At 44.2% G+C, this 25,229-nt stretch overlaps 2 protein-coding genes across 2 annotated transcripts in view; one reads left to right on the top strand and one right to left on the bottom strand.

Moving 5' to 3' along the window:
• The first annotated feature begins 8,402 nt into the window (after positions 1–8,402).
• On the top strand, positions 8,403–18,620 carry LOC128408859 (vomeronasal type-2 receptor 26-like). Its single transcript, XM_053378879.1, has 5 exons — positions 8,403–8,810; positions 9,271–10,059; positions 16,497–16,724; positions 17,006–17,132; positions 17,705–18,620. Exons 1-5 carry the CDS (start codon positions 8,403–8,405, stop codon positions 18,616–18,618), a joined length of 2,466 nt encoding a protein of 821 aa, XP_053234854.1. The 3' UTR covers positions 18,619–18,620.
• A 2,870-nt stretch (positions 18,621–21,490) lies between these two features.
• The window catches only part of LOC128408858 (alpha-2-macroglobulin-like), a 65,046-nt gene continuing 61,307 nt past the window's right edge, over positions 21,491–25,229 (bottom strand). The window contains 3 exon segments of the mRNA XM_053378878.1: positions 21,491–22,325; positions 23,562–23,603; positions 23,834–23,936. Of these exon segments, the coding sequence (XP_053234853.1) occupies positions 22,300–22,325; positions 23,562–23,603; positions 23,834–23,936 (171 nt within the window). The 3' untranslated portion in view covers positions 21,491–22,299.

Below are 25,229 nucleotides of genomic sequence, written 5' to 3'. Positions count from 1 at the left end.
TACCTCCCCTCACTAAAGAACCAACTGCACTGTCTCTCTGTTTCCAACTGTCTGCCAACTGCTTTCCCAACTGCCTTTCCTAACCAACCAACCAACCAACCAACCAACTAATTCAACCTTGGGCTAAGCCCTTTTATAATCATGTAGGCTCCGCCTCTGGCTTTTCTATTGGTCTACCTATTAACCCTTTCTCTCCCCCTGTACAGACATTTCCAAAAGAACGGGCAAACGCCACAACAGTCAGTTGGTATTTAGGTACCAAGTCATTGTTTTGTGTAAGCCTTAGCTGAAGCCCCCCCAAAAAATTCAAGGAGGGGACCACAACACCCCCAAAATCCACAGCGGATGTGAGCAAATGCCATGAGACATGCTCACCTTAAGTGAGCAGCCCATGTGGCATTCGGGTGGCATGTCAGCATTGCAGATTGTGCAATGTAAGCTTGATCCTTGTGTATGTTGTGCGGCGGCGCCCCCCTTAATCATGGCGGCAAGGGGGCGCTCTTGAGACTGAGGGAGGGAGGGAGGCAGGTGGGAAGTCAGGCGGGTGGGTGGATGATGGGGAAAAAAATATTGAGGGGACTGACCCCCTAGAAGAAATTTATTAGGGGGCAAGGGACCACAGACTCCTACAATTGGCACCTATGCTAAGTTCCTCTGCTTTGCCTCCATGGTCTTAGACAGACAGCAGGAGGCAGGGGTGGTTTTGGGCTCAGTCCCTGCTTCCCACAGGTGTGGCAACAGAATACTCAATTACAGAAAGGTAGCCGTGTTGGTCTGCCATAGTCAAAACAAAAAATTTTTTTCCTTCTAGTAGCACCTTAAAGACCAACTAAGTTAGTTCTTGGTATGAGCTTTCGTGTGCATGCATACTTCTTCAGATACACTGAAACAGAAGTTGCCAGATCCTTCTATATAGTGAGAAGGTGGGGAGGGGTATTACTCAGAAGGGTGGTGGGAATGGGTGATTGGCAGATAGCTGTGATGAGCCTGTTGACGACTCTTAACGACTGCAATAGGTCTTACAGGAAAAAGCAAGGGGTGAGAAGGTGAAAAATGGCTTTGTCATGTATAATGAGATAAGAATCCAATGTCTTTGTTCAGACCAGGTCTCTCCATGGTTTTAAGTTTGGTAATGAGTTGCAATTCAGCAGCTTCTCTTTCCAGTCTATTTCTGAAATTCCTTTGTAGTAAAACAGCTACTTTGAGATCTTGTATAGAATGTCCTGGGAGATTGAAGTGTTCTCCTACAGGTTTCTCTGTCTTGTGATTCTTGATGTCCGATTTATGTCTGTTTATTCTTTGGCGTAAGGTTTGGCCTGTTTGTCCAATATAGAGAGCTGAAGGACACTGTTGGCATTTGATGGCATATACAATGTTAGACGATGAGCAATTAAATACTCCCGAGATGGTATGTGTGATGTTGTTGGGGCCAGTAATGGTGTTGTCCGGGTGTATGTGGCAGCAAAGTTGGCATCTGGGTTTATTGCAGGCTCTGGTGCCAGTGTCCGTGTTACGTCTGGTTGTAGTATTATTGTGGGTTAGAATACTCAATGATATGTATGTATGTATGTATGTATGTATGTATGTATGTATACCCCACCCTCCCAGGCCAGAGCAGGGCTCAGGGCAGCTAACACTGGTAAAATTACAATAAAAACATAATGGGGGGCGGACCAATTTAAAATACAGGTTAAAATGCAATTTATAATGCACCCTCATTTTAAAAGTAGCTGATAAATCAAGACCATAAGGGGAGGGAAACATAAGGGCCAGACTGAGTCCAAACCGAAGGCCAGGCGGAAAAGCTCTGTCTCACAGGCCTTGCAGAAAGATGTCAAGTCCCACAGGGCCCTGGTCTCTTGTGACAGAGCATCCCACCAAGTCGGGGCCAGTACTGAAAAGGCCCTGGCCCTAGTTGAGACCAATCTAACCACCTTGTGACTTGGGACCTCCAAAATGTTGTCATTTGTGGACCTTAAGGTCCTCCACCAAGTGTACCGGGAGAGGCGGTCCCGTAGGTACGTGGGTCCTGGGCCACATAGGGCTTTAAAGGTCAAAACCAGCACCTTAAACCTGAAGCTGCTGGCCAGATCCAGCAGGCTCTTCTTATGTTCCTACATCAGCCCGTATCCCCAGCTCCATCGAATAACATCTCACATCTCAGGTTACAGACGAAGCCGTCTCACCTCTGCAGCTACCCTATCTTGCAATCTCAGCTGCAGATCTTGAGCCACCACTGCTTCCCTGAGGTGACTGATATTGTTCTTGGTGACTCAGTTTCACATTTTAATGATGCTCAGCAATGTGTGGTAGGTCACATATACAGCCTGAATGAATAGATTGATCCTGGCATATCACATGGTGAAGCTTTTTAATGTTGAATGTTTTATCAGGCTTTTGACTATAGCCGTACCTTGGATCTCAAACTCCTTGGCTCCTGAACAAATCAGCTCCCGAATGATCGAAACCCGGGAGTGAGTGTTCCAGTTTTCGAACAATTTCTGGAAGCCGAACATCCAACGGGGCTTCCGTGGCTTCCAATTGGCTGCAGGAGCTTCCTGCAGCCAATCAGAAGCAGCACTTTGGTTTCTGAACATTTTGGAAGTCGAACGAACTTCTGGAACGGATTCCGTTTGACTTCCAAGGCACGGCTCTATGCTGGATGCCGACCAGAGTGGCTGGGGCAACGCAGTCAGATGGGCAGGCTACAAATAATAAAATCACCACCACAACCACCATTCTCCACTAAAGGTCAGACCAATCTCACCTTTCCCCTCCCTGACCCTTGTCAGAATCCGTGTTTCCACCAACATGTTTTCCTCCAACTTTGCAGCTGCTCCCAGGAATGAGACTGGTTGCCAGAGGTTTTTCACAGGTACCAGGACAGGATTACCACACCACAGGTTATGGGCCCAGAACGCTTCCGCTGCGCCACTCTGCTTTTTTCACATCACCTACATCTTCCTCTGGGTAACTCTGGAAAATTCCCACATTTTCCCCCCACTTAGGATTGTACTCAACACTCCTTGTGAACTTTATGGATTTAGAGTTAGTCATCCATACCCTGTATGCACCTTTTTCGTACCCCAAGAAAAACATGACCGCCTGCATCGGCCTGCTTTGTTGCCTGAGCATACCGATGCAGGCGGTCATGTTTTTCTTTGTTCTGACCCACGCTGAATAAACTGTAAATATGCTCTCCTGCTGTGCATCTCTCGCTGTGTGAATTCTGCTGATAGAGTGTGCACCAGCCTAAGAATGTGGCAATACCATTTCTGAGGCTTCGTGTCGCTAATTGCTGATACTGCCTGTCTACGGGAGGTCGATGGATCGTCCGGCAGCCGGCTTGGGGGCTATGATGGACTTTGCCTCCCTGGCGGTATCCCAACAACACGGAGAATCCATGAAAGTGCAGAGCTCTTAATTATAATTAAAAGTAAATAAATCACAGTTATTTATTACTCTTTTTCTGGTCAAAACTTCACTTGGAGACAAATCACAGTAATATCAAAAATGAGGCAGCATGATGCAACTCCATTTCACATGCCTGAAATGCCTCCTGCACATTGAGACCTTTGGCTGTGATTTGGGGCAGGCAGGGACTCTGCCAGTGGGAAGGTTTCATTCCATTCCTCTCTTGTAATGTCACTGGGGCATGGATAATAATTCATAGAAATAATGATGGAAGATGGATGATTTTGGAAGATTTCTTGATTAAAGGCCCAGCCTGCCCCTCTGACCTATCCCAATATGGGAGACGTTGGGGGGCAGGATTCCTCCCCCCAAGTTCCACAACTGAACCCGCCCAGAAAGTCCAGGAGGCTGCAGAGGTGGTGCATCCCATGCTAGTTATCAAAATTGTAGTGATTTATTCTCCATCGCCTTGCCAATGCTCAAGGGCATTCCCAAAGATCACAATTTAGAGCAATAACAGAAACATTGGAATTGAGAGCAAGGAGGTGAAACTTCTTGCAGCAACAACCCTGCAGCATAAATACCTCCTGCACCACCGAGAGCCTTGGGTGACAATTAGGAAGGGGTGGGGAGCAGGGGGCTGAGTCAGGTTAAGGCCTCCTATGTGGCACTGTAGCCATGACTAGATTCCCTCTGTGATTCATTGCAGTCTCAGCCTTGCTCTCATGAGCATGGAGAACAGCCCCAGAGGCAGCAGCTGTGGCAGGTATATCCAGATTGTGCTGATGGTGATACTTTTTTCCAGGACAACCTGTGAGATGCCAGTGGCAAAATGCCCCTTGAATTTCATAAACAACCAGACAGACCCCTTGAATTATTACAGAGCAGCAGACTACATCATTAGTGGGGTTGTATCTGCCACCAATGTCATTCTACTCCCGATCAAGTTCTCCAAGACTCCCTCTACGAGATATTACCCGTAAGTAATTAAGGGGCGTAAGTAATGGCAGGGACGCGGGTGGCACTGTGGTCTAAACCACAGAGCCTAGGGCTTGCCGGTCAGAAGGTTGGCGGTTCGAATCCCCGCGATGGGGTGAGCTCCCATTGCTTGGTCCCAGCTCCTGCCAATGTAGCAGTTCGAAAGCATGTCAAAGTGCAAGTAGATAAATAGGTACCACTCTGGAAGGAAGGTAAATGGCGTTGCCGTGCACTGCTCTTGTTCGCCAGAAGTGGCTTAGTCATGCTAGCCACAAGACCCCGGAAGCTGTCTGCGGACAAACGCCAGCTCCCTCAGCCTATAGAGTGAGATGAGCGCACAACCCCAGAGTCATTTGTGACTAGACCTAACGGTCAGGGGTATCTTTACCTTTAATTAAGGGGCAGTGGTGGATTTGTTGCAATTCCTGCTGATTCTGATTTCGTATGTCCCAATTGTGCCCCAGTCTCTCTTTTTCTAGTCCTAAAACTGAACATTATCCCCTCTTTTGGCAGAAAGTTGTTTATTATTATTATTATTATTATTAATAATAATAATAATAATAATAATAATAATAATAATAATATACCACCCTATGCCCGCAGGTCTCAGGGCGGTTCACAGGTTAAAATCAGAATATACTAAAACCACAAAATACCTAAATCAAAATATCATCATCTTCATCATCATCGTTACTTTTACTTAAATTTGTATGCCCAGCCTTCGCCTGAAGATCTTAGGGTGGTTCACAGCTTTAAAAAACACCACAAAACAAAAATTTAAAAATGTAAAAATTGCACAGCAAGGGGTTGGAATTTTTCATTTCCCAGAATGCCTTTATTACCTCACAAGACCACCACATATGATAAAAGGTGCCTTCTTTTTCTTTACATTTCCAACAGATATTTGTACCTGTCTTATACAATTTTGCTAACTTACAGGGAGTCAAATACCATCTGTAAATCATTTTCATATAGTTTTCTTTCAGTGTACAACACACTGAGAATTTCAAATCAGTTTTCCATAACCTTTCCCAATCTGAAAGTTGGATATTGTGTCCCAAATCCCTTACTCAGTGTATCATTACAGATTTAACTTGTTCATCCTTTGTATTCCATTCCAAAAGCAATTCATACATTTTCAACAGTATTTTTATTTTATTTTCTAACAAATCTTTTTCAAATCCTGAGGTCTCATGACTGAAACCCCTCTTTTTATCTGTCTTGAAAATATCATTTAATTGATGAAATTGTCACCAATCAGTTAGTAAATCCCTTATCTCTTCAAAATCCTTCAATTTTTTGGCAGTTTTTGAATTTGCTGGCATGCTCTGTATTTTGTATATATTTGTATTTTGACGTTTTGAGTGTTGGCTGTAAGCAGCTTTGGGCACAGCTCATTGTGGGAAAATGACATATAAACATGGTATTTTTATCAGCCGGAACTTGCCGGAACTCAGTCACGGCTCCTCTCAGGTGGGTGCCATTGCCATTATAAGATAATGAGGGAGGCGTTCATGGTGACTGACGACACCTCTTTTTCTAGAAAAATAGCAGTGCAGAAGTAAACTCAGTCGATCAATCGGACTCATATGGCATACAATATATGTCGCTTCACTGACTGATGTTGTCATTGAATAATGATGATGATATATGATTTATACCCTTTCCAGCTGGCTGGGTTTCCCCTGATGAACTTTTGAAGTGCTTTTGCCTGTTGCACAGCTTAGCAGAGTATAGCAGAGTACTGCAGCGTTTCTTAGGCAACTCTTGAGATTTCCCAGGCAGGACGACGATCAGGAACAAAGCTGACGACTAGCAACTTGATTCTTGTAGTTACAGATAGGTAGCTGTGTTGGTCTGCCATAGTCAAAACAAAAAATTTTTTTTCTTCCAGTAGCACCTTAAAGACCAACTAAGTTAGTTCTTGGTATGAGCTTTTGTGTAGATACACACTGTGTATCTGAAGAAGTGTGCATGCACACGAAAGCTCATACCAAGAACTAACTTAGTTGGTCTTTAAGGTGCTACTGGAAGAAGAAGAAAAAATTGTTTTGATTCTTGTAGTTTATTATACACAGCAGCAAACATACAAGTCTATCTACAAGTCACTATTTACAACACAACTTCTTCACTCTCAGCAACTCCTCAACACTAACCAACTCAACACTCACCAACACTAACCACTCAGTGTCATAGGTCATGCTGCCTATCTGAGGGACCTCAGCCAATCACAGAGCTGTTACTGGGTCTCCTTATCTCTAGGCAGATTCCTTTCATGCTCTGTCTTCCCAGGCTGTGGAGACACTAATTGCTAACTTGCAAAGCTGCACATAAGCCATGGATTCCAACATCCCCAGCCACTCTAGGCGGCTTCCAGCAAAATATTAAAATACAATAATTCATCAAATATTGAAAGATTCCCTAAACAGGGCTGCCTTCAGATGTCTTCTAAAAGTCGGATAGTTGTTTATTTCCTTGACATCTGATGGGAGGGTGTTCCACAGGGCGGGTGCCACCACCACCTCCAGATACTCACACAGGAAATTTACCTCCTTCACTGGTTCCGATTTAAAAGAGAGGTACAGCTGGATATCCGCACATTGGTGAACACTCAGCCTAACCCCCCTGATGATCTCCATGTTCTTCTTCATGCTCAGGCTATGAACTAAAACATTAAATTTGCTGGAGAGCCAGTGTGGCTTATGCCCCCTAGGATGTGTCAAGGGAAGGGTTAAAATTGGTGTGATGTGATTGGCCAGTGAGAATGCAAGGGGGGAGTAAAAGATAGAGTGGGGGTTGTCAATTGAGGTCTGGGGGTTGTCGGTTGAGGTTTGGGAGTTGGGAGTTGAGGTTTGTCAGTTGGGGGTTGAGGCTTGGGTGTTGGAGAAGGAAGAGGGTGGAATACGCAGTGGGTTGGTTGAGCTGCATTGTGAGAGAGTGAGAGGAATTGTTAGGGAGTTAGATAGATTGTTGTTGTTTAGTCGTTTAGTCGTGTCCGACTCTTCGTGACCCCATGGACCAGAGCACGCCAGGCACCTCTGTCCTCCACTACCTCCCGCAGTTTGGTCAGACTCATGCTGGTAACCTCGAAAACACTATCCAACCATCTCGTCCTCTGTCGCCCCCTTCTCCTTGTGCCCTCCATCTTTCCCAGCATCAGTGTCTTCTCCAGGGAGTCTTCTCTTCTCATGAGGTGGCCAAAGTACTGGAGCCTCAGCTTCATGATCTGTCCTTCCAGTGAGCACTCAGGGCTGATTTCCTTAAGAATGGATGCGTTTGATCTTCTTGCAGTCCATGGGACTCTCAAGAGTCTCCTCCAGCACCAAAATTCAAAAGCATCAATTCTTCGGCGATCAGCCTTCTTTATGGTCCAACTCTCACTTCAACATCAAAAAAACGAAGATCATGGCCACTGGTCCCATCACCTCCTGGCAAATAGAAGGGGAAGAAATGGAGGCAGTGAGAGATTTTACTTTCTTGGGCTCCATGATCACTGCAGATGGTGACAGCAGCCACGAAATTAAAAGACGCCTGCTTCTTGGGAGAAGGGCAATGACAGGCCTAGACAGCATCTTGAGAAGTAGAGACGTCACCTTGCCAATAAAGGTCCGTATAGTTAAAGCCATGGTTTTCCCAGTAGTGATGTTAGATAGATAGTTGGGAATAATTCAGTTTGTAGTTGTAGGAACTAAGATTTAAGAAACTGATGAGAGAAAAATAAACCGAAACCATACGCTTATTCCTGCACTTAAAAACAAACTTGATTATTTGTTTATGTTAACAACTGTCTGGATGCTGTGTGTCCCTGTGAGAAGCGGGGAGGTGGCAGCGAAGGAAGCAACCGCAGTGGTGGCACAGGGTCAATAGACCGTGAAACATCCAGGGGGCCTGTGTGATCACCACAGCCAGGTTGCTGGTGACCTAGTTGCTGGAGTTTATTGGCCAGTGACGTTACCCTGGATGAATGCAGATGTATCATTTTGACATCAGTGTATGATGTCACAGACAGAATGAGCTTGAAACCCCAGCAAAGAGAGGGGCAGTTAACAGTCAGAGCCATGCTGAATGCTGTGGGTATTCATCTAGCTGGATGGTCGTTAAACGTGGGACACAAATTTTGTTGCAGGTTATCCAACGTGCAGTTCAGGCAGCTCCTGCCCTTCATATTTGCCACTCAGAGAGTCAGCAGGGATCCTGGGCTCTTGCTCAACGTCACTCTGGGCTACAACATCTACGAAAACTACTTCGATGCAAGGACGACTTATGATGCTACAATAGACCTTCTCTCTACTGGGCAAGCAAACATCCCAAACTACTGCTGCGGAAGGCGGAATAACCTCTTGGCTGTCCTCGAAGGGGCTGACTCTGAAATCTCTGGCCAGATTTCAAATATGTTGAGCATCTACAAAACCCCACAGGTAGGAAATGGGAAGTGTGGCTGGTACAGTGATACCTTGGTTCCTGAACGGCTTAGTTGACAAACAAATCAGCTCCCAAACACAGCAAAACCGAAGTAAGTGTTCCGGTTTAAGAACGTTTTTTCGGAAGCCGTGCGTCCATTTTGGCTGCTGCCATTGTTTCTGGGGCCAATCATCCAATCAGAAGCCACACCTTGGTTTGCAAGCGTTTTGGAAGTCGAACGGACTTCCAGAACTGATTGAGCAGATTATGTACTGACACCCTGTATTTCTAAGGCTGCTTTTTTAAAAAGTATAACCACATGTGAAGCAGATGTTAATGCATAGTCTAGGATTTTTATTGCAAAATCACACACACACAATAAATGACAACAGCCATTTCAATAGCTAGTTGTGATGTTTTAGGTTTGCAAGCACCTCAGCTTTATCCTGAGATTCAAAACCTTCCTTTTCTCCACAGGTCAGTTACGATTTTGTTTCTCCTGCTCTGAAAGACAAATCTCAGCTCCCTTTTGTCTACCGGATGGTCCCAAGCGCTGAGACCAAGTACTTGGGCATTGCCAAACTTCTGCAGCATTTTGGGTGGAGGTGGGTCGGCCTCGTCGTTCCAGAAAATGACAATGGAGAGAGGCTCATGAGGACTTTGACAGAAGTGCTGGCGATGGAGGGGATCTGCGTGGCCTTCTCAGAAAAAATCCCAGCACTCGTTTTGTACAGAAATATTTCCCCCATGATGGCGTTCCTCGTGCAGAGGCAAGTCAACGTCGCCATTTTCTCTGGGGACTCTCAATCTGTTTTCGGTTTAGCTTACGTCGTATTCCGGGCTGTGAGGAGCAAGCAGCCCACAGCAGGTAAAGTCTGGATCATGACGGCTTTGCAGGACATCAACCTGAGTGCTCTTTACCGCATGTTTGAGATGCAAAACATCCACACTTCATTGGCCTTCCTAATGCAGTTCAAAAAGGGGACGAGGTATGAAAACGTCAAACCGCGGTTTGATAAGAAAGGATTTCGTTGCTTTCATTTGAAGCATGCGTTGACGGCAAGAGGTCAAATGAGATGCGTCGAGAAGAAGGAGAGCATTTATCAGGAGGTTGATGGAGACAGCTTGACCCTGGACAGCTACCTGATTTACAGTTTGGTCCGGGCTCTGGTGCTTGCCTTAAGGGCTACATTTGCATCCAGATCCCGGCGGATGGTGAGGGGAGGTGGAAGCGACTTGGTCTTCCAAAGGGTACAGCCATGGCAGGTATTCTTTTCTCCTTCACTGCTAACATTATTGCCAGTTCATTTAATACCTTGAGTCTATGGGAGCCAGTGTGGTGCAGTGGTTAAGAGCGGTAGTCTTGTAATCTGGGGAACCGGGTTCGCGTCTCCGCTCCTCCACATGCAGCTGCTGGGTGACCTTGGGCTAGTCACATTTCTCTGAAGTCTCTCAGCCCCACTCACCTCACAGAGTGTCTGTTGTGGGGGAGGAAGGGAAAGGAGAATGTTAGCCGCTTTGAGACTCCTGAGGGAAGTGATAAAGCGGGATGTCAAATCCAAACTACTACTACTACTACTACTACTCCTCCTCCTCCTCCTCCTCTTCTTCTTCTTCTTCTTCTTCTTCTTCTTCTTCTTCTTCTTCTTCTTCTTCTTCTTCCATTTGTGTTTCTCACAAGTTAGGTTGTCTGCCTTTCTTTAGCAACATTTAGCAGCTATATAGGGTTTTCTATAGGGTTTTCAATGTTTAATGTTTTTGTATATGCTGGAAACTGCGCAGAGTAGCTGGGACAACTCAGACAGATGGGCAGGGTGCAAATAATAAAAATGTTGTTGTTGTTATTGTCAGTTTGAAAACGAACACGAAGGGCCGGCCGAAAGCAGGGTTCTGTTGTATGATCAAAGACAACTTAGGGTTTGAAATCAAGCAGTTAGAAAAATGCTTGCCACTTGCACAAGCCCTACTTTTAACCCAAAAAGACGATACTTTGCTACTTGTAAATGTCTATATCCCCCCATCCAAAAACAACAGCAACAGTGAAAATTGGTCACAACTAACCTTTTATATAGAAAATTTGACCGATAAATACCCAAACACCTCATTGATAATAGCAGGTGATTTTAATGCCAGAGTGGGAACCAACAATGAACAACTATGTAGCAAACTAAATTGGAATACTGATAATGATATCGCACATGCCCTGAAAATAGGACGATTCTCCAGAGATAGGGTTGTAAACACCGAAGGCTTACGCCTACTTGAATTATGTAACAACTTTAATTTGCAGATTGTGAACGGTTCAACAAAAGGCGATAGAAGCGGGGAGTTTACATACTTCTCCCCCCGAGGATGCAGTGTCATCGACTATATTCTTGTCCCTTATAATATCATAAATTCGATCATGGACCTCAAAATTGGAACGCGTACTGAAAGCGACCATCAGCCATTATTGTTGTCTATTAACTTAAAGGACGAAACCAAAATAACCAAGCACAATATTATAGAACCCTCTCAATACAAACAAATGACCCAATTAAAATGGTCCCAGGAAATGAGTGCAGTAGTGGGGCAAAAACTTACAGCCAACCTGAGAAAACAAGTATTATCCAACTTAAAGACTACTAATTCCTACAGCGATATTCCGAAAATTTATAATGAAATCTTCCAAATGTTCGTAGAACTTAGTACTCCACCTAAAGTTTGGGTACTTAAACATAGCGCTAGCCCTTGGTTTGACGATGAATGTTTCCAGCTAAAAAGAAAACTGCGCCAAACATTTAAAAATAATCGTACTAAACTAGAGCCCTCTTATCTTGATGAAAAAAGAAAATATCATTACATTCTGGCCGAAAAGAAACAGAAATATGCAACCCAAAAATGGCTACAATTACTCGACTCAATTCAGAGTAAAAATAACAAAGCGTTCTGGAACCTAGTGTACGGAGGATTGAAAGCCGAAAATCAACTAACTCTACCACCAATTGCAGAATCCAAATGGTCCCAATATTTTACATCGGTATTTAACAATCTACACAGTGAGCTTAAAGGAAATGAAACCACTAAAAATAAAATCAATAAACTCCAGGAGTGGCCAAGGGTAGAAGAAGAGGAAATTAGAGAGATAGTTAAAAATTTCAAATCGGGGAAATCTCCTGGGCCAGACGGTCTACCAATAGAATTATTCAAGACCTATATAGATTGGTGGGCAGAACCCTTAGCTCAATTGTTTACTCTCATAGATAAATATGGGATCATACCTGAGATATGGTTAAGATCAATAATTATCCCAATCTTTAAAAATGGCGACCCAAAAGAACCGAGGAATTATAGACCGATAAGCCTATTATCAGTGATAGGGAAAATCTACGCTAAGCACCTTTTATCTAAACTCCTTACCTGGATGAAAAATCTAAATTTACCAGGGAAAGAACAAATAGGTTTCTCCAAAGGTTGCTCTACATTAGACCACTGCCTTATACTTATGCACTTGGTTGAAAAATACAGATCTCAAAGGCAATCTAAGATATATGCTGCTTTTGTAGATTTTCGTGGTGCATTTGATTCAATTGACCGCCCAAAGCTGTGGAGGAAACTCACAGAATTAAAAATTGATCAGCGCTTATTGATCCTAATAAAAAATTTATACTCTTCCAATATCTGTCAAGTCAAACTTAACACCAAAGGTCACCTCTCACCAGACATCCCAAATTCGAAAGGGGTAAAACAAGGGTGTATTCTTGCCCCCTTCCTATTTAATTTATTTTTATCAGACTTGCCAGATCACCTTCAAAAAATAGAATCACATGCCCCTAAACTTAATCAGAAACCAGTTTCTCTGTTATTATACGCAGACGATGCTGTTCTACTATCATTAACGAGCTTGGGTCTGAAACGTCTTATATCTTCTCTGATCCTTTACTGCGAATGTAACAAGCTCTCTATAAATTATGAGAAGACAAAAATTTTGGTCTTCTCGAATGGTTGGAAATTAGAGAAATGGAAAATAAGAGGGCAGGAAATCCAACAAGTGAAAATCTATAGGTATCTGGGAATCTTATTCCAGAGCAATTTAGGGTGGGCAAATCATCGCACAAATGCCATAAAACAGGCAAAGTGCACCTCATCAGCTGTTGCCCGTTTTTATTATCAGAAAGGCAATCAATTTATTCCTGCGGCCAATCAGATATTCCAAACAAAAGTGCAATCCCAGATATTCTATGGAATCCCGCTATGGGTCCAAGCATATAATAGTGATCTAAAAAAGATTCACTCCAGCTTTCTGAGACGTATTCTTGGACTCCCAACTGTGATCAAATATGAAACAATGTGTGCAGAAATAGGCATACACACAATGGAATATTGGGCCTGGTCCACCTCAATAAAGTACTGGTTACGCTGCCATTTTCGCTGCCCTCCATCAAGTCTGCTCGCTGATTTGCTCAAAGACTCCTACAAATCAAGATGGTATCAGTACCTCGAAAAAAAGATTGAATCTTTAGGCATCGAGCTGGAGCCCCTGTACAATTCTAATGAGCAATACATTTTCCATAATATCCTAACTAGACTAAAGGATGTCGAGAGGCAAAATATTATGGCAGCTGTAAACAAAATTTGTTCGCCCATATTCTATGATTTAAATATCTTAGATAGCAGAGCCAATTACGTCACCAAATTAATAATTCCAGCCCAACGTAGGGCCTTTATGCTGGCCCGTTTGAATGTTTTTCCCTCAGCATTTGTCAGGGGAAGATATCAAAACATCCCCAGAAACAAGAGATTCTGCAGATGTTTTATGAATGTCCCGGACACGGTAGAGCACATTCTCTTTCAGTGCCCATTGTACAGTACGCTCCGTCAACGCGTGCTGTCCCCTCTTTTGGGTGGTCTGGAGCCCCAACAAGGTGAATGTGTGGGATTCTGCCTATCCGACGTTGACCAAAGGGTAACGGCGGGGGTAGCCGAGTTTTTGGTAGTAGCCCTCCAAGGAGCGGGTTAGCAAGGAAAACCACTGATTTTATATGTATATATATATATATGTATGTAGCCAACTGCTGCCTTTCTGTATATATCTCAAGGCTTTTATATGTTACTTTCTCTTTTATCGTTTTATTTGTATAATGCCTAATAAAGGTTTGAATAAGTAAGTAAGTAAGTATTGATCTGATGTGTAGTGATCTTTCCTATTCTAATTCATTCAAGAGGTTTCTGGAAGCTTCTGGAAGCTTCTCTGTATGAAAGAAGCTTCATGATTGTTTGGGTTATACCTTCAGAGAATCTGAGTACAGCTGGCTTGAACTGGTTTTCTTATCTCTTCCGATTAAGGTCATGTTGACTATAAATATGGGCCAGAAGGAAGGAGCCTGGGTTAATATTATTATTATTATTATTATTATTATTATTATTATTATTATTACCCCACCCATATGGCTGGGCCTCCCCAGCCACTCTGGGCGGCTTCCAACAGAATATTAAAATACAATAACCTATTAAACATCAAAAGCTTCCCTAAACAGAAAGCTTTCCCTTTCTGTCTCTCTTCCTCCTGGTGTGATGTTCTGTACATTGTATGCTTAGCATTAAAGTTTAGTCTTGTTATAAGTTTATAAGTTTTTGTAAGTGCTGCAACCAGATTTTTATGGACTCTGCCAGTTCTGAATGTAGTGGATTTGTGACTATTATGCTCATTTGCCTTCAATAGCAAGTAAAAGCTCTGCTGAATGAAGTAGAATTGCCTCTGGTCTATTTTTTGGGGAGTTCTGCTACGTGGTTAAGTTTTTTTTCTTTCCCAGAAGAGGCTGGGCAACAGTTGTTGTTGTTGTTGCTCATGAAACCTCATGAAAATTCTTCAGCAATTTAGTGTGAATTTCTTCTAATCAACACATTTTTTTGTATGCGGTTTTGATTAATGCACACATATTTGGAAGCAAGTGCTCCTAAATTAACATGTTGTATGCTATTTTCATGGATATGGCACATTTCCCCCTAATATACAAATGTTCATGAATGTTTGGTTGGAGGAACCGCATTGCGAAATTGTTCTTAGTGCAGATTTGGAAGGCTGGCTCTGCTCCGGTTCTCTTATTGTTTTGGAACGTGCAAATTTGATAAATTCAGCTTTGATCACAAACTGAAATTGAATTTCTCCTCCATCCCCAATAGGCTGAGAGTTAGTGAGGGTCCAAAGTTCTTCCAATGAGCATCATCTCCTCCTTAGCTGTGGTCATTGGACCTCATAGGGCAGGAGGCAGGGAGGTAAATGACAGGCATAGTCAAGTGAATGTTTCGTCCCCATCCTCTTCCTTGATGAGTTCTACAAATGCAACATTCCAAAGAGGAGGAAGCTGACAGGCAATGCCGGCCATTGGATTGGTTAAAAGTAAGAAGGCGGGCAGGGAGCCTGGCCGAAGGTTGGTGGGCTGGAGCCCCATTTGCCCTAACTTACCAGCCTCCATTGCTGTCTGCAGCAGTGCTTTCCAAAGGCTGCCCTTTGGATGCTTGGCTGGACCAAGGAGTTCTCGCCAGTTCACTCTGCCCTTCTCTGCATGATGGGAAGGGCCACGGGCCACGCTGGGACAGTCAGGACAGACAAAAGAAAGCACTCCTTCATGCAACCAATAGTTAATCTATGGAACTCACTCCCACAGAAGGCGGTGATGGCCACCAATTGGAATGGCTTCAAAAGAAAAACAGACAAGTCCACAGAGAAGCCTATCAATGGCTACTAAGCCACGATGACCCTGTTCTGCTCCTAAATACCTGCTGCGGAGAGCATTGCAGGTGTGCTCCGGTCCTGTTTCTGAGGAGAATCAGAGCTTACAGGGCTAAACAGCTCAGGGCTAAACAGTCCTGCCCACTGGGGAGTGGTTTCCCTCATCTGGGAATCTGTTCTTTGTGTTCAGTCTCCTTTCAGTTTTGACCAAGATGGGAGACAAGATGCTGATGGGAGCCAGTGTGGTGTAGTGGTTAAGAGCGGTAGTCTCGTAATCTGGGGAACCGGGTTCGCGTCTCTGCTCCTCCACATGCAGCTGCTGGGTGACCTTGGGCTAGTCACACTTCTCTGAAGTCTCTCAGCCCCACTCACCTCACAGAGTGTTTGTTGTGGGGGAGGAAGGCAAGGAGACTGTTTGCCACTTTGAGACTCCTTAAAGGGAGTGAAAGGCGGGATATCAAATCCAAACTCTTCTTCTTCTTCTGTCTCTTGAGTTTCTGCTTTATTGCTGCTGTACATAATAAAGCTTCTTAGATTAGTGAAGAAGCTGCGTACAGACTCTCTTTTCCTGCATGCTCAAACACAAAGCACATGGTGTGCCTACACTCTGCTACGGTCCGGAGAAGCTGAGCAGTGGCAGTGGAAGCCTACTGGACCTCATTACTTCACACTGTTTGTGGGTTTCCGACAGGCATTGGTTTGGCCAATAGGAGAACAGGATGCTGGGCCTTTCATATTCTAGGACAGTGTTTCCCAAACTTGGGCCTCCAGCTGTTGTTGGACTACAACACCCATCATCCCTAGCTAGCAGGACCAGTGGTCATGGGCGATGGGCATTGTAGTCCAAAAGCTTCTGGAGACCCAAGTTTGGGAAACACTGTTCCAGAACATGCTTGCTTATCTATGCCCAGAAATTTTGGAGGTCCAACAAGGCAGGTTTGCAATATCCGACTTCCGTTTCTAAATGCTGCTGTTTGCTTTGCCATAATAGCTTCACCCTTTCCTGAGAAACTTCCACTTTGACAATACTTCCGTAGACGGGCTGCACTTGGATGAGAACGGACACCTGGCGGCCGTCTTCGATGTTGTGAACGTGTTAGTGCTCCCCAATAAATCAATTGAGAAAGTGAAGGTTGGGAGTGCAGAGGGACACAACCCCTCAACAATAACGTTTGCTATAGATCCAGGTGCCCTTGTGTGGCCTGGGTGGTGTAACCAGGTGAGAGACCTACTTAATTTTCTTTCTTTTTTTACTAGAAACTCAAAGCCAACAAGTGAAGGGGACAATGACAGACACAATAGTGTCCCTATTTCCCAGGGACAGTCCTGGATTTACAGAAGCCATCCCGGTTTCTGATTTGTTTTAAATTTTAAATAATTTTAAATAATTTTAAATAATTTTAAATAATTTTAAATTTCCCAAGTTCTACTGTTATAAGAGAAAGATAAAAACTTTTCTCTGTTCACTTTCTCCACCCACTTCCTTCCTTTTATGAACAGACCCCGCCTCATTCAAGGTGCAGCGAAAGCTGTCGCCAGGGATACACCAAGGTAATTCATGAAGGCCAACCCTTTTGCTGCTACGGTTGCTCACGGTGCATGAAAGGGACAATTTCTGCTCTGGAAGGTAAGAGGGGAGCCCTTGGAGAAGGCAAAGAGAAAGGATTTATATGTCAGCGCCAGTGTTCCTTAGAAACAGTTTCTACCCCAATGTGCTTTTGGTTTTAAACGCATTGTAAGGAGTCTGTATGGGAGTATATTGTATTTAAAAATGGGGTATCAGAGTTTTTAGGGGGCTAACCAGGTTGGGATAGCTGGGATAGCAGGCTTGTTGGTTTTTGAATGTCTTATGCAGATTTTTCAATTTTGTTGTTCTGTATCGTATCATATGTACACACTGATGGGGTCAGGATGCCTCCTCCTGCCTGTTGAAGTGAGTTTGGGTGGCTATCTGCCAGAGGTTCTTTAGCTGTGGTTCCTGCATTGCAGGGGTGTGACTCAATTGATACCTGGGTCCCTTCCAACTCTACAGTTATATGAATCTATTATTCTAACTCCTACTGGACACTAAATGGCTCGTCATGTCTTCTCACTCCTTCTCCTGTTGCATGTAGGACTTCTTAACGTAATAGAATGTAATACAGAACAGAGATAATAGTGATATATGAATGATGCTGAACTCACTGCTTTTCTTTTCAGATGCAGACCACTGCACCAAATGTCCAGAAGATCAGCATCCAAACAAAGATCAAGATCAATGTGTCCCTAAGATTATCACCTTCCTGTCCTATGAAGAGTCTTTGGGGACCCTCCTGACCTCCTTCACCCTATTCTTGTCCTTAACCACAGGGATTGTGTTAGGAATCTTCATTAAATTCCTAGACACTCCCATAGTCAAAGCAAACAACCGGGACCTCACCTATATCCTTCTTGTCTCCCTCCTGTTTTCCTTTTTGTCCTCTTTCCTGTTCATTGGGCGGCCAAGGAAGATGACCTGCCTTCTCCGACAATCTGCCTTCAGTGTCATCTTCTCAGTTGCCGTCTCTTCCGTGTTGGCCAAAACCATCACAGTGGTCTTGGCTTTCCTAGCCACAAAGCCAGGGAACAGGGTGAGGAGATGGCTGGGGAAGAGTTTGGCCAACTCCATTGTCATTTCCTGTTCCACTGTTCAAGTTCTCATCTGCACCATCTGGCTTCGAATGTTTCCACCATTCCCAGATTCCGACATGCACTCCCACCCTGGAGAGATCATCCTGCAGTGCAATGAAGGGTCTGTTGCCATGTTTTACATTGCCCTTGGCTACATGGGCTTCCTGGCTGCTATCAGTTTCACAGTAGCTTTTTTTGCCAGGAAGCTGCCTGGGGCCTTCAATGAAGCCAAGCTGATCACCTTCAGCATGCTGGTCTTCTGCAGTGTTTGGGTGTCCTTTGTTCCCACCTACCTGAGCACCAAGGGGAAGTACATGGTAGCTGTGCAGGTCTTCTCCATCTTGGCCTCCAGTGCTGGGCTTCTGGGCTGCATCTTCATGCCCAAATGCTACATTATTGTATTCAGACCTGAACTGAATACAAAAGAGCACCTAATGATGCAAACATCTGAGAATAGGAACTAGAAATGGAGGAGATAGACTGAAACTGCAGAGTTTTGAGAAACTAAAAAACAAAGTGCAAGACTGGCTTCATTATTATCAGATAATGGAGGCTTACAATTTGGATAAGAAAGTTGGCTTCCAGGTGGAAAAATCTAAATTGGAAACAGAACTTTTAGAACCCAAAACTAAGATTTTGTCAAAAATGTATAACTTGCTGCTGAAATGGAACACTCAGGATGAGACTGTCAAATCAGCTATGATTAAATGGGCACAAGATGTTGGACATAACATTATGTTTGCTGACTGGGAACAGTTGTGGACCACTGGGATGAAATTTACGGCATGTAATGCCTTAAGAGAAAATATTATGAAAATGATATACAGGTGGTACATGACCCCAGTCAAGCTTGCAAAAATTTACCATTTGCCCAATAATAAATGTTGGAAATGTAAAGAAAATGAAGGTACATTTTTTTCACCTTTGGTGGACGTGCCCTAAGATTAAGGCTTTCTGGGAAATGATATATAATGAATTGAAAAAGGTATTTAAATATACCTTCTTGAAGAAACCAGAAGCTTTCCTCTTGGGCATGGTCGGCCAGTTGGTGTTAAAAAAGGATAGAATTTTCTTTATGTATGCTACAACAGCAGCAAGAATACTCATTGCAAAGTACTGGAAGATGCAAGATTTACCCACTTTGGAAGAATGGCAGATGAAGTTGATTGACTGTATGGGATTGGCAGAAATGACTGGCAGAATCTGTGACCAGGGAGAAGAGTCGGCAGAAGAAGATTGGAAAAAATTTAAGGACTATTTACAGAAATATTGTAAAATTAAGGAATGTTGAATGATGTTGGATTGAAATTAAGTGGTTTTTAGCTGTAATGGTATAAAGGAATATGAAAAAATGTTTTTTTATAAGTAAAAATTTAAGGTTATAATAACCTAAGATGTTGGATAGAAAATAAGGTGTTTTTATAAGCTGTAATGCTTTGAGATAAGGATTTGCTGAATAAATAATTTGAATTGGATTACAAGAAGGGGAGGTATGAGGAGGTCAGGGAAATATGTCATTGAAAACTAAGTATTGTGAACTATATGTGTTTTTAAACTTTTTTTGTTTGTTTGTATAAAAATTGGAAATTTTAATAAATATCTTTTTTAAAAAAATAGAAATGGAGACAAGTTCTGTCCCCACTGATATCTAGACTAGAACCATAGCTTCTGATAAGGCCGATGGTTCCAAGACGTTATTCCTTTTGTGAAATTAACAAGGCTGTGGTGTAGGGTCTCCTCTGCAGTGGCTCCAGTGTTATGGAATTTCTTCTGCAAGGAGGTCCACTAGAACTCAATGTTCCAGTGACTCTTTTAAAACCTGCCTCACTCACACTGAAGCTCCTTCCACACTCCGTACATTTATATGGTTTCTCCCCTGTGTGGATTCTGCAATGAGTATTCTGATGTGTCTAAATGTGTGTTTTTTAAAAAAAAATTTTATTAAGAATTTAAACAAAACATATTATCTTAAAACATATCATCCTTGATTCCCCCCCATTTCCCCCTCCCCCCATAAAATGACCCCCCTCCCCTTCCCCTCTGGCTTCCCTCAGCTCCAGTCTCTGATTTCTCTACAAATGCTGTTCATTGCATGTTACAGAATTGTATGAATCCTTAATTTATCTGACTGGTTATTGTCAATAAAAAGTTTGTGAGTGTTTATTCAAAACCTGCCAAGGAGTCTGATTCACTTTGTTGTTTCTTTAAGTACTTTGTAAAAGGTTCCCATTCATCTTTAAAGTCACAGTTGTCTGTGTCCCGTAGTTTATGTGTCAGTTTTGCCGATTCTGCGTACTCCATCAGTTTCTCTTGCCATAGTTCTTTAGTCAGGGTTATGTCTAAGTGTTTTAATATACAGTGGTACCTTGGGTTAAGTACATAATTCGTTCCGGAGGTCCGTTCTTAACCTGAAACTGTTCTTAACCTGAAGCACCCGGGCTGGGGAGGCCCGGCCAGATGGGCGGGGTATAAATAATGAAAAGTAATGAAAGTAATGAAAAGTAATGAAAAATTACTATTACTACTACAGTGGTACCTCGGGTTAAGAACTTAATTCGTTCTGGGGATTTGTTCTTAACCTGAAACTTCTTAACCTGAAGCACCACTTTAGCTAATGGGGCCTCCTGCTGCTGCCGCGCCGCCAGAGCACGATTTCTGTTCTCATCCTGAAGCAAAGTTCTTAACCCGAGGTACTATTTCTGGGTTAGTAGAGTCTGTAACCTGAAGCGTATGTAACCCAAGGTACCACTGTACACTGGACTCATTTTTGTTCTGTTTCTGTCATCCGCACCCTGAGAAGTAGAGGGTTTCTTCTTCCCATTCTTTGACTGTTTCCCCTCATGGTTTTCTTTGATTTCCAAACATCTTTCTTCCTGCTTCCTTCTTGCCTGTTTCTGACGACATCATCAGATGCTTCATATAATCCACATTGTCCTTCCCATCATCTCCTGGAGGTAGTGGACCGGGAGAAGAAAATCTATAATGCTCAGGTGCTGCTTGTGGGCTTCCTAGAGACATCTGGTTGGCCACTGTGAGATCAGGATGCTGGACTATAAGGGCCATGGGCTTGATCCACCAGGGATCTTCTTATGTTCTTTCATCTGCTTCATCTGCAGCTACATACATACACACACAAACAAACCGCATGCAACCTTCAGCAGCAACCTGCTTTATGAGTTTGCTGCTAAACTGGCTGCTCAACCCTAATGCTGTTTGATTTTGGGCCAGTTGGAAAACTAAAATGCACCAGAGAATATAAAACACCAAAAATAAATGGTTGGACTCGCACCACATCCCACCCCAGAAATGCCCGCAGAGATATGCTTGAGACATGACTGGAATCAAAAATATGGTTCTCTTTTATTTTATCCTGTAGAGGGAAATTGAAGCCACACAGAAGGATCTCAAAATGAAGACAAAAAACAACAAAGGAGGTGCCTGAGTTTGTAGCGATCCCCTCTTCTTCCTTTTGTTATTCCGGGTTTTGCCAGAGCAGGCTGCAGTTCAGACCTTTGGGACTATCAAGGGGTGGAATAAGCAAACTGGGCCACACACTTCCGCTTGTCCCATTTCTAGAAAAAAAAAATCCTTTACCCCACTACTTTCCCTTGGATAACGCTCTCTTGAGCGCTAAATCAGAGCAAACCTCAAGATGGAGAAAACCCAATCAATGTTTGCTCCGACTCAGCGGTAAAAAGTGGCTTTTTCCCGGGGGAAAGCAGAGATGTGGATGAGCCTTGCATTTGGAGAAATCCTTCTTCCCTCTTCATAGCCACTGCTCTGTCCCCCCCCTTATCCAGTGGAAGGAAGATAATGATAATAATAATAATAATAATAATAATAATAATAATAATAATAATATTTTTTTATTTATACCCCGCCCTTCCCGGTTCAGAAAACTGGGCTCAGGGCAGCTAACAACAAATTTAAAACACTTAATTGATGCAACAAAAAGCAGCATAAAATACAGTATAAAACGTGAGTAATAATAAATTCAGTGTTAAAAAATCAATTTAGGAGGGAAATCCATCAAATAAACATTGGACGATCACCAGGGCTAGCTGGCTAAATTAGTCCTGTTTGGGTCAGCGAGGAGACCAGACGCCAGCAGAGTCCGCCTGGGAAGCGATGGGCTGCATTCTTCATCATTCATTCCCCTGTTTAGTTTCGGCTGCAGTGGAGGAAAGAATGTAAGAATCTCCTTTGGCCAAGCATTCACCCCCAAGTGTCCCAGTATGCTCTGGGGAAACAGAGGCAGGAGATCCAGATGGCAACCCCCCTCCAACCCCCCCCCATATGCCCAACTACTGCCGTTTCATGCCCTTCCCCAAACCTGGCAGCCCAGGTGGGGCCCTTCAACCTGCCCAGCAGGAGGCCTGGCCTCCATTCAAGTTGCTTTAATCCAGGACACTAAATCAGTGGTTCCCAAAATGGGCAGTACCATGCCCTGGGGGGCAGTGGGATTACTTGGGGTGGTGCTAAGAGGCAAGTGGGCAGCGAGGGGGGGCGGTGCTGGAAGTGTAAATGACTATCAGGCTTTAAAAATCTGGCAGCACTGCATCAAACTCATCCGTTTTGTTGAATCAATGAAAGAGTTGAATTAGGTTTTGAATAAACATGCAATTAATTGTCACCCTTTTGAATTTTATTGTGTTATTGCCTTCTTTCGTGGGTCGTGAAAACTGCTGTTTTGAATGATGCTTTTTATAGGGTAGGGTAGGACATACCGTATTTTTCGCCCTATAGGACGCACCGGCCCATAGGACGCACCTAGATTTTGGGGGGGGGAAATAAAGGGGGGAAATTATTTTTCCCCCCCAGGCGCAGGGCTGGGGCGGGGGAAGCCCAAGCTTCCCCCTCCCCCAGCCCCCAGAACGGGACCCAGAGCGATGCCGAAGCTGCGTGCAGCTTTGGCATGGCTCTGGGAGCTTGCGGGGTTGGAGGAGGGGGAAGCCCTCCGCCAGCCTTCTAACCAAGTCGGGGGACAGTGGGAAAGGCGCGCTGCGCCTCCCCGCTGTCCCCCGAGCTTGTGGGGCTGGCGGTGGGGCTCTCCAGGCTTCAGCGAAAGCCTGCATTCGCCCCATAGGACGCACACACATTTTCCCTTCATTTTTGGAGGGGGAAAAGTGCGTCCTATAGGGCGAAAAATACGGTAGCTGTCAACTTTTCTTGTGAGGAATCCTATTCGGAATAAGGGAATTTTCCTTTTAAAAAGGGAAACATTGACAACTATGAGGGGAGGATGATTTTTGGGGAACCAAGGGGGCAGAGGCCCTAAAAGGTTTGGAAACCACTCCCCTATATCATGTCCTGCCCCCCAAAGAAAGCTGGATTATGGTCTGGGATGGCCTTTGGTAGTTTCGAGCCAGTTCAGATTTGCACAAGGCAATCTCTATTCATACTCTACCTGTACTGCAGGGGGCGCTGTACTCTGCATCAGCAACATCATCTGGAAAGAGATGGAAGCAACAGAGAAAGAAAGGTGGTCAGGCCAGCCTCTGCCTCCCAGAGCTTTCTCCATCACCACTTTTAGACTAGTGGGTGGTTTTTAAGGGGTTGGTTGCAGAATGCTCATAAACGCACCTATTGCATGGTGGTTCTAAAGTTTGCTTTTGGGAGTTAACTAAGAAGTGGGATATGTGAGCCTTAATGGTCTTCAATGTGGGGGGCCTTTCTCACCTGTTTCATAGTAATCATAGACTCTTGCCACAGCTGGCTTTAAGTTCTGGACAGGCACGTCCTGCTCCACAGTGAAGGTGTAGCTCTGGGTCATGTTGGTCACCTGTGGACAAGCAGGTGGGATCATCACGTGAGATACAGAATCACAAGACTGCTGAGATTCTGTGTCCAGGGCAGCTGTTTACTCGCTCCATCTGGTATGCAGGCTGAGACCCGCCCTGCCCACAGACTGACTCGCCAAAGTGGTGTATGCTCTGGTTATCTCCTACTTGGACTACGGCAATACGCTCTATGTGGGGCTACCTTTTAGGTGATCCAGAAACTACAACTAATCCAGAATGTGGCAGCTAGACTGGTGACTGGGAGTGGCAGCCGAGACCATATAACACTGGTCCTGAAAGACCTTCCTTGGCTCCCAGTACGTTTCCGAGCACAATTCAAAGTGTTGGTGCTGACCTTTAAAGCTCTAAAGAGCCTCTGTCCAGTATACCTGAAGGAGCATCTCCACCCCCATCGTTCAGCCTGGACACTGAGGTCCGGTTCCGAGGGCCTTCTGGCAGTTCCCTCACTGTGAAAAGTGAGGTTACAGGGAACAAGGCAGCCCTGTTTAGGGAAGTTTTTAATGTTTGATGTTTTATTGTGTTTTTAATATTCTGTTGGGAGCCTCCCAGAGTGGCTGGGGAAACCCAGGCAGATGTGCAGGGTATAAATTATTATTATTATTGTTGTTGTTGTTGTTGTTGTTGTTGTTGTTGTTGTTGTTGTTGTTGTTGTTATTATTATTATTATTGGTTCCAGATATGAGTCAACTGGCAGCTAAGACAGACCTTCACACACCCAGCAAAGAAATGGCGGAGGGCATGAACAAAACTTTGTCTTTTCTCTAGGATGGCTTCTCCAGAAGGTTCATTTCCCCGTATCTGAGCGGCCCCCTTCTGCAATGGGTGTGTAAGGAGCACTGGTGGGATTGATTAGGGCTTCTGGTTTGTCGGTGCCTCTCTCTCACACAGTTACAATCTTCCCCATCTGATGCCCTGCACATCTCCAGCGGCTACAATGAGCAGCATTCAGAGTGGTACCCTGAATGCCAAGCCTTCTCTCCCAACAAACTCCAACCTTCTATGCAGGAAGGAAATCTCCTCCACAGGCTCCGCACCATCCCTCTGTCCTTCCTTGAGGTGAAGAAGAGGAAGGGTTTGAACAGTATCATCCTCTCTTCCCTCCTCTCACATAGCCAAGTGATTGTGGAATCACAGAATCAATATTGCAGTACTCCCATTATGCAATTTGGAGGTGCAATGTCTGGTTTGCAATGAGAGAGAGAGACAGAGAGAGAGAGAGAGAGAGAGAGAGAGAGAGAGAGAGAGAGAGAGAAGGTCAACCGCTGTCCTGGTAG

The sequence above is a fragment of the Podarcis raffonei genome, chromosome 2 (genome assembly GCF_027172205.1).
Source record: "Podarcis raffonei isolate rPodRaf1 chromosome 2, rPodRaf1.pri, whole genome shotgun sequence".
In the NCBI taxonomy this organism is placed as follows: Eukaryota; Metazoa; Chordata; class Lepidosauria; order Squamata; family Lacertidae; genus Podarcis; species Podarcis raffonei.
The sequence above is the reverse complement of the archived record's forward strand: the minus strand, read 5'-3'. Positions and strand labels throughout refer to the sequence as shown.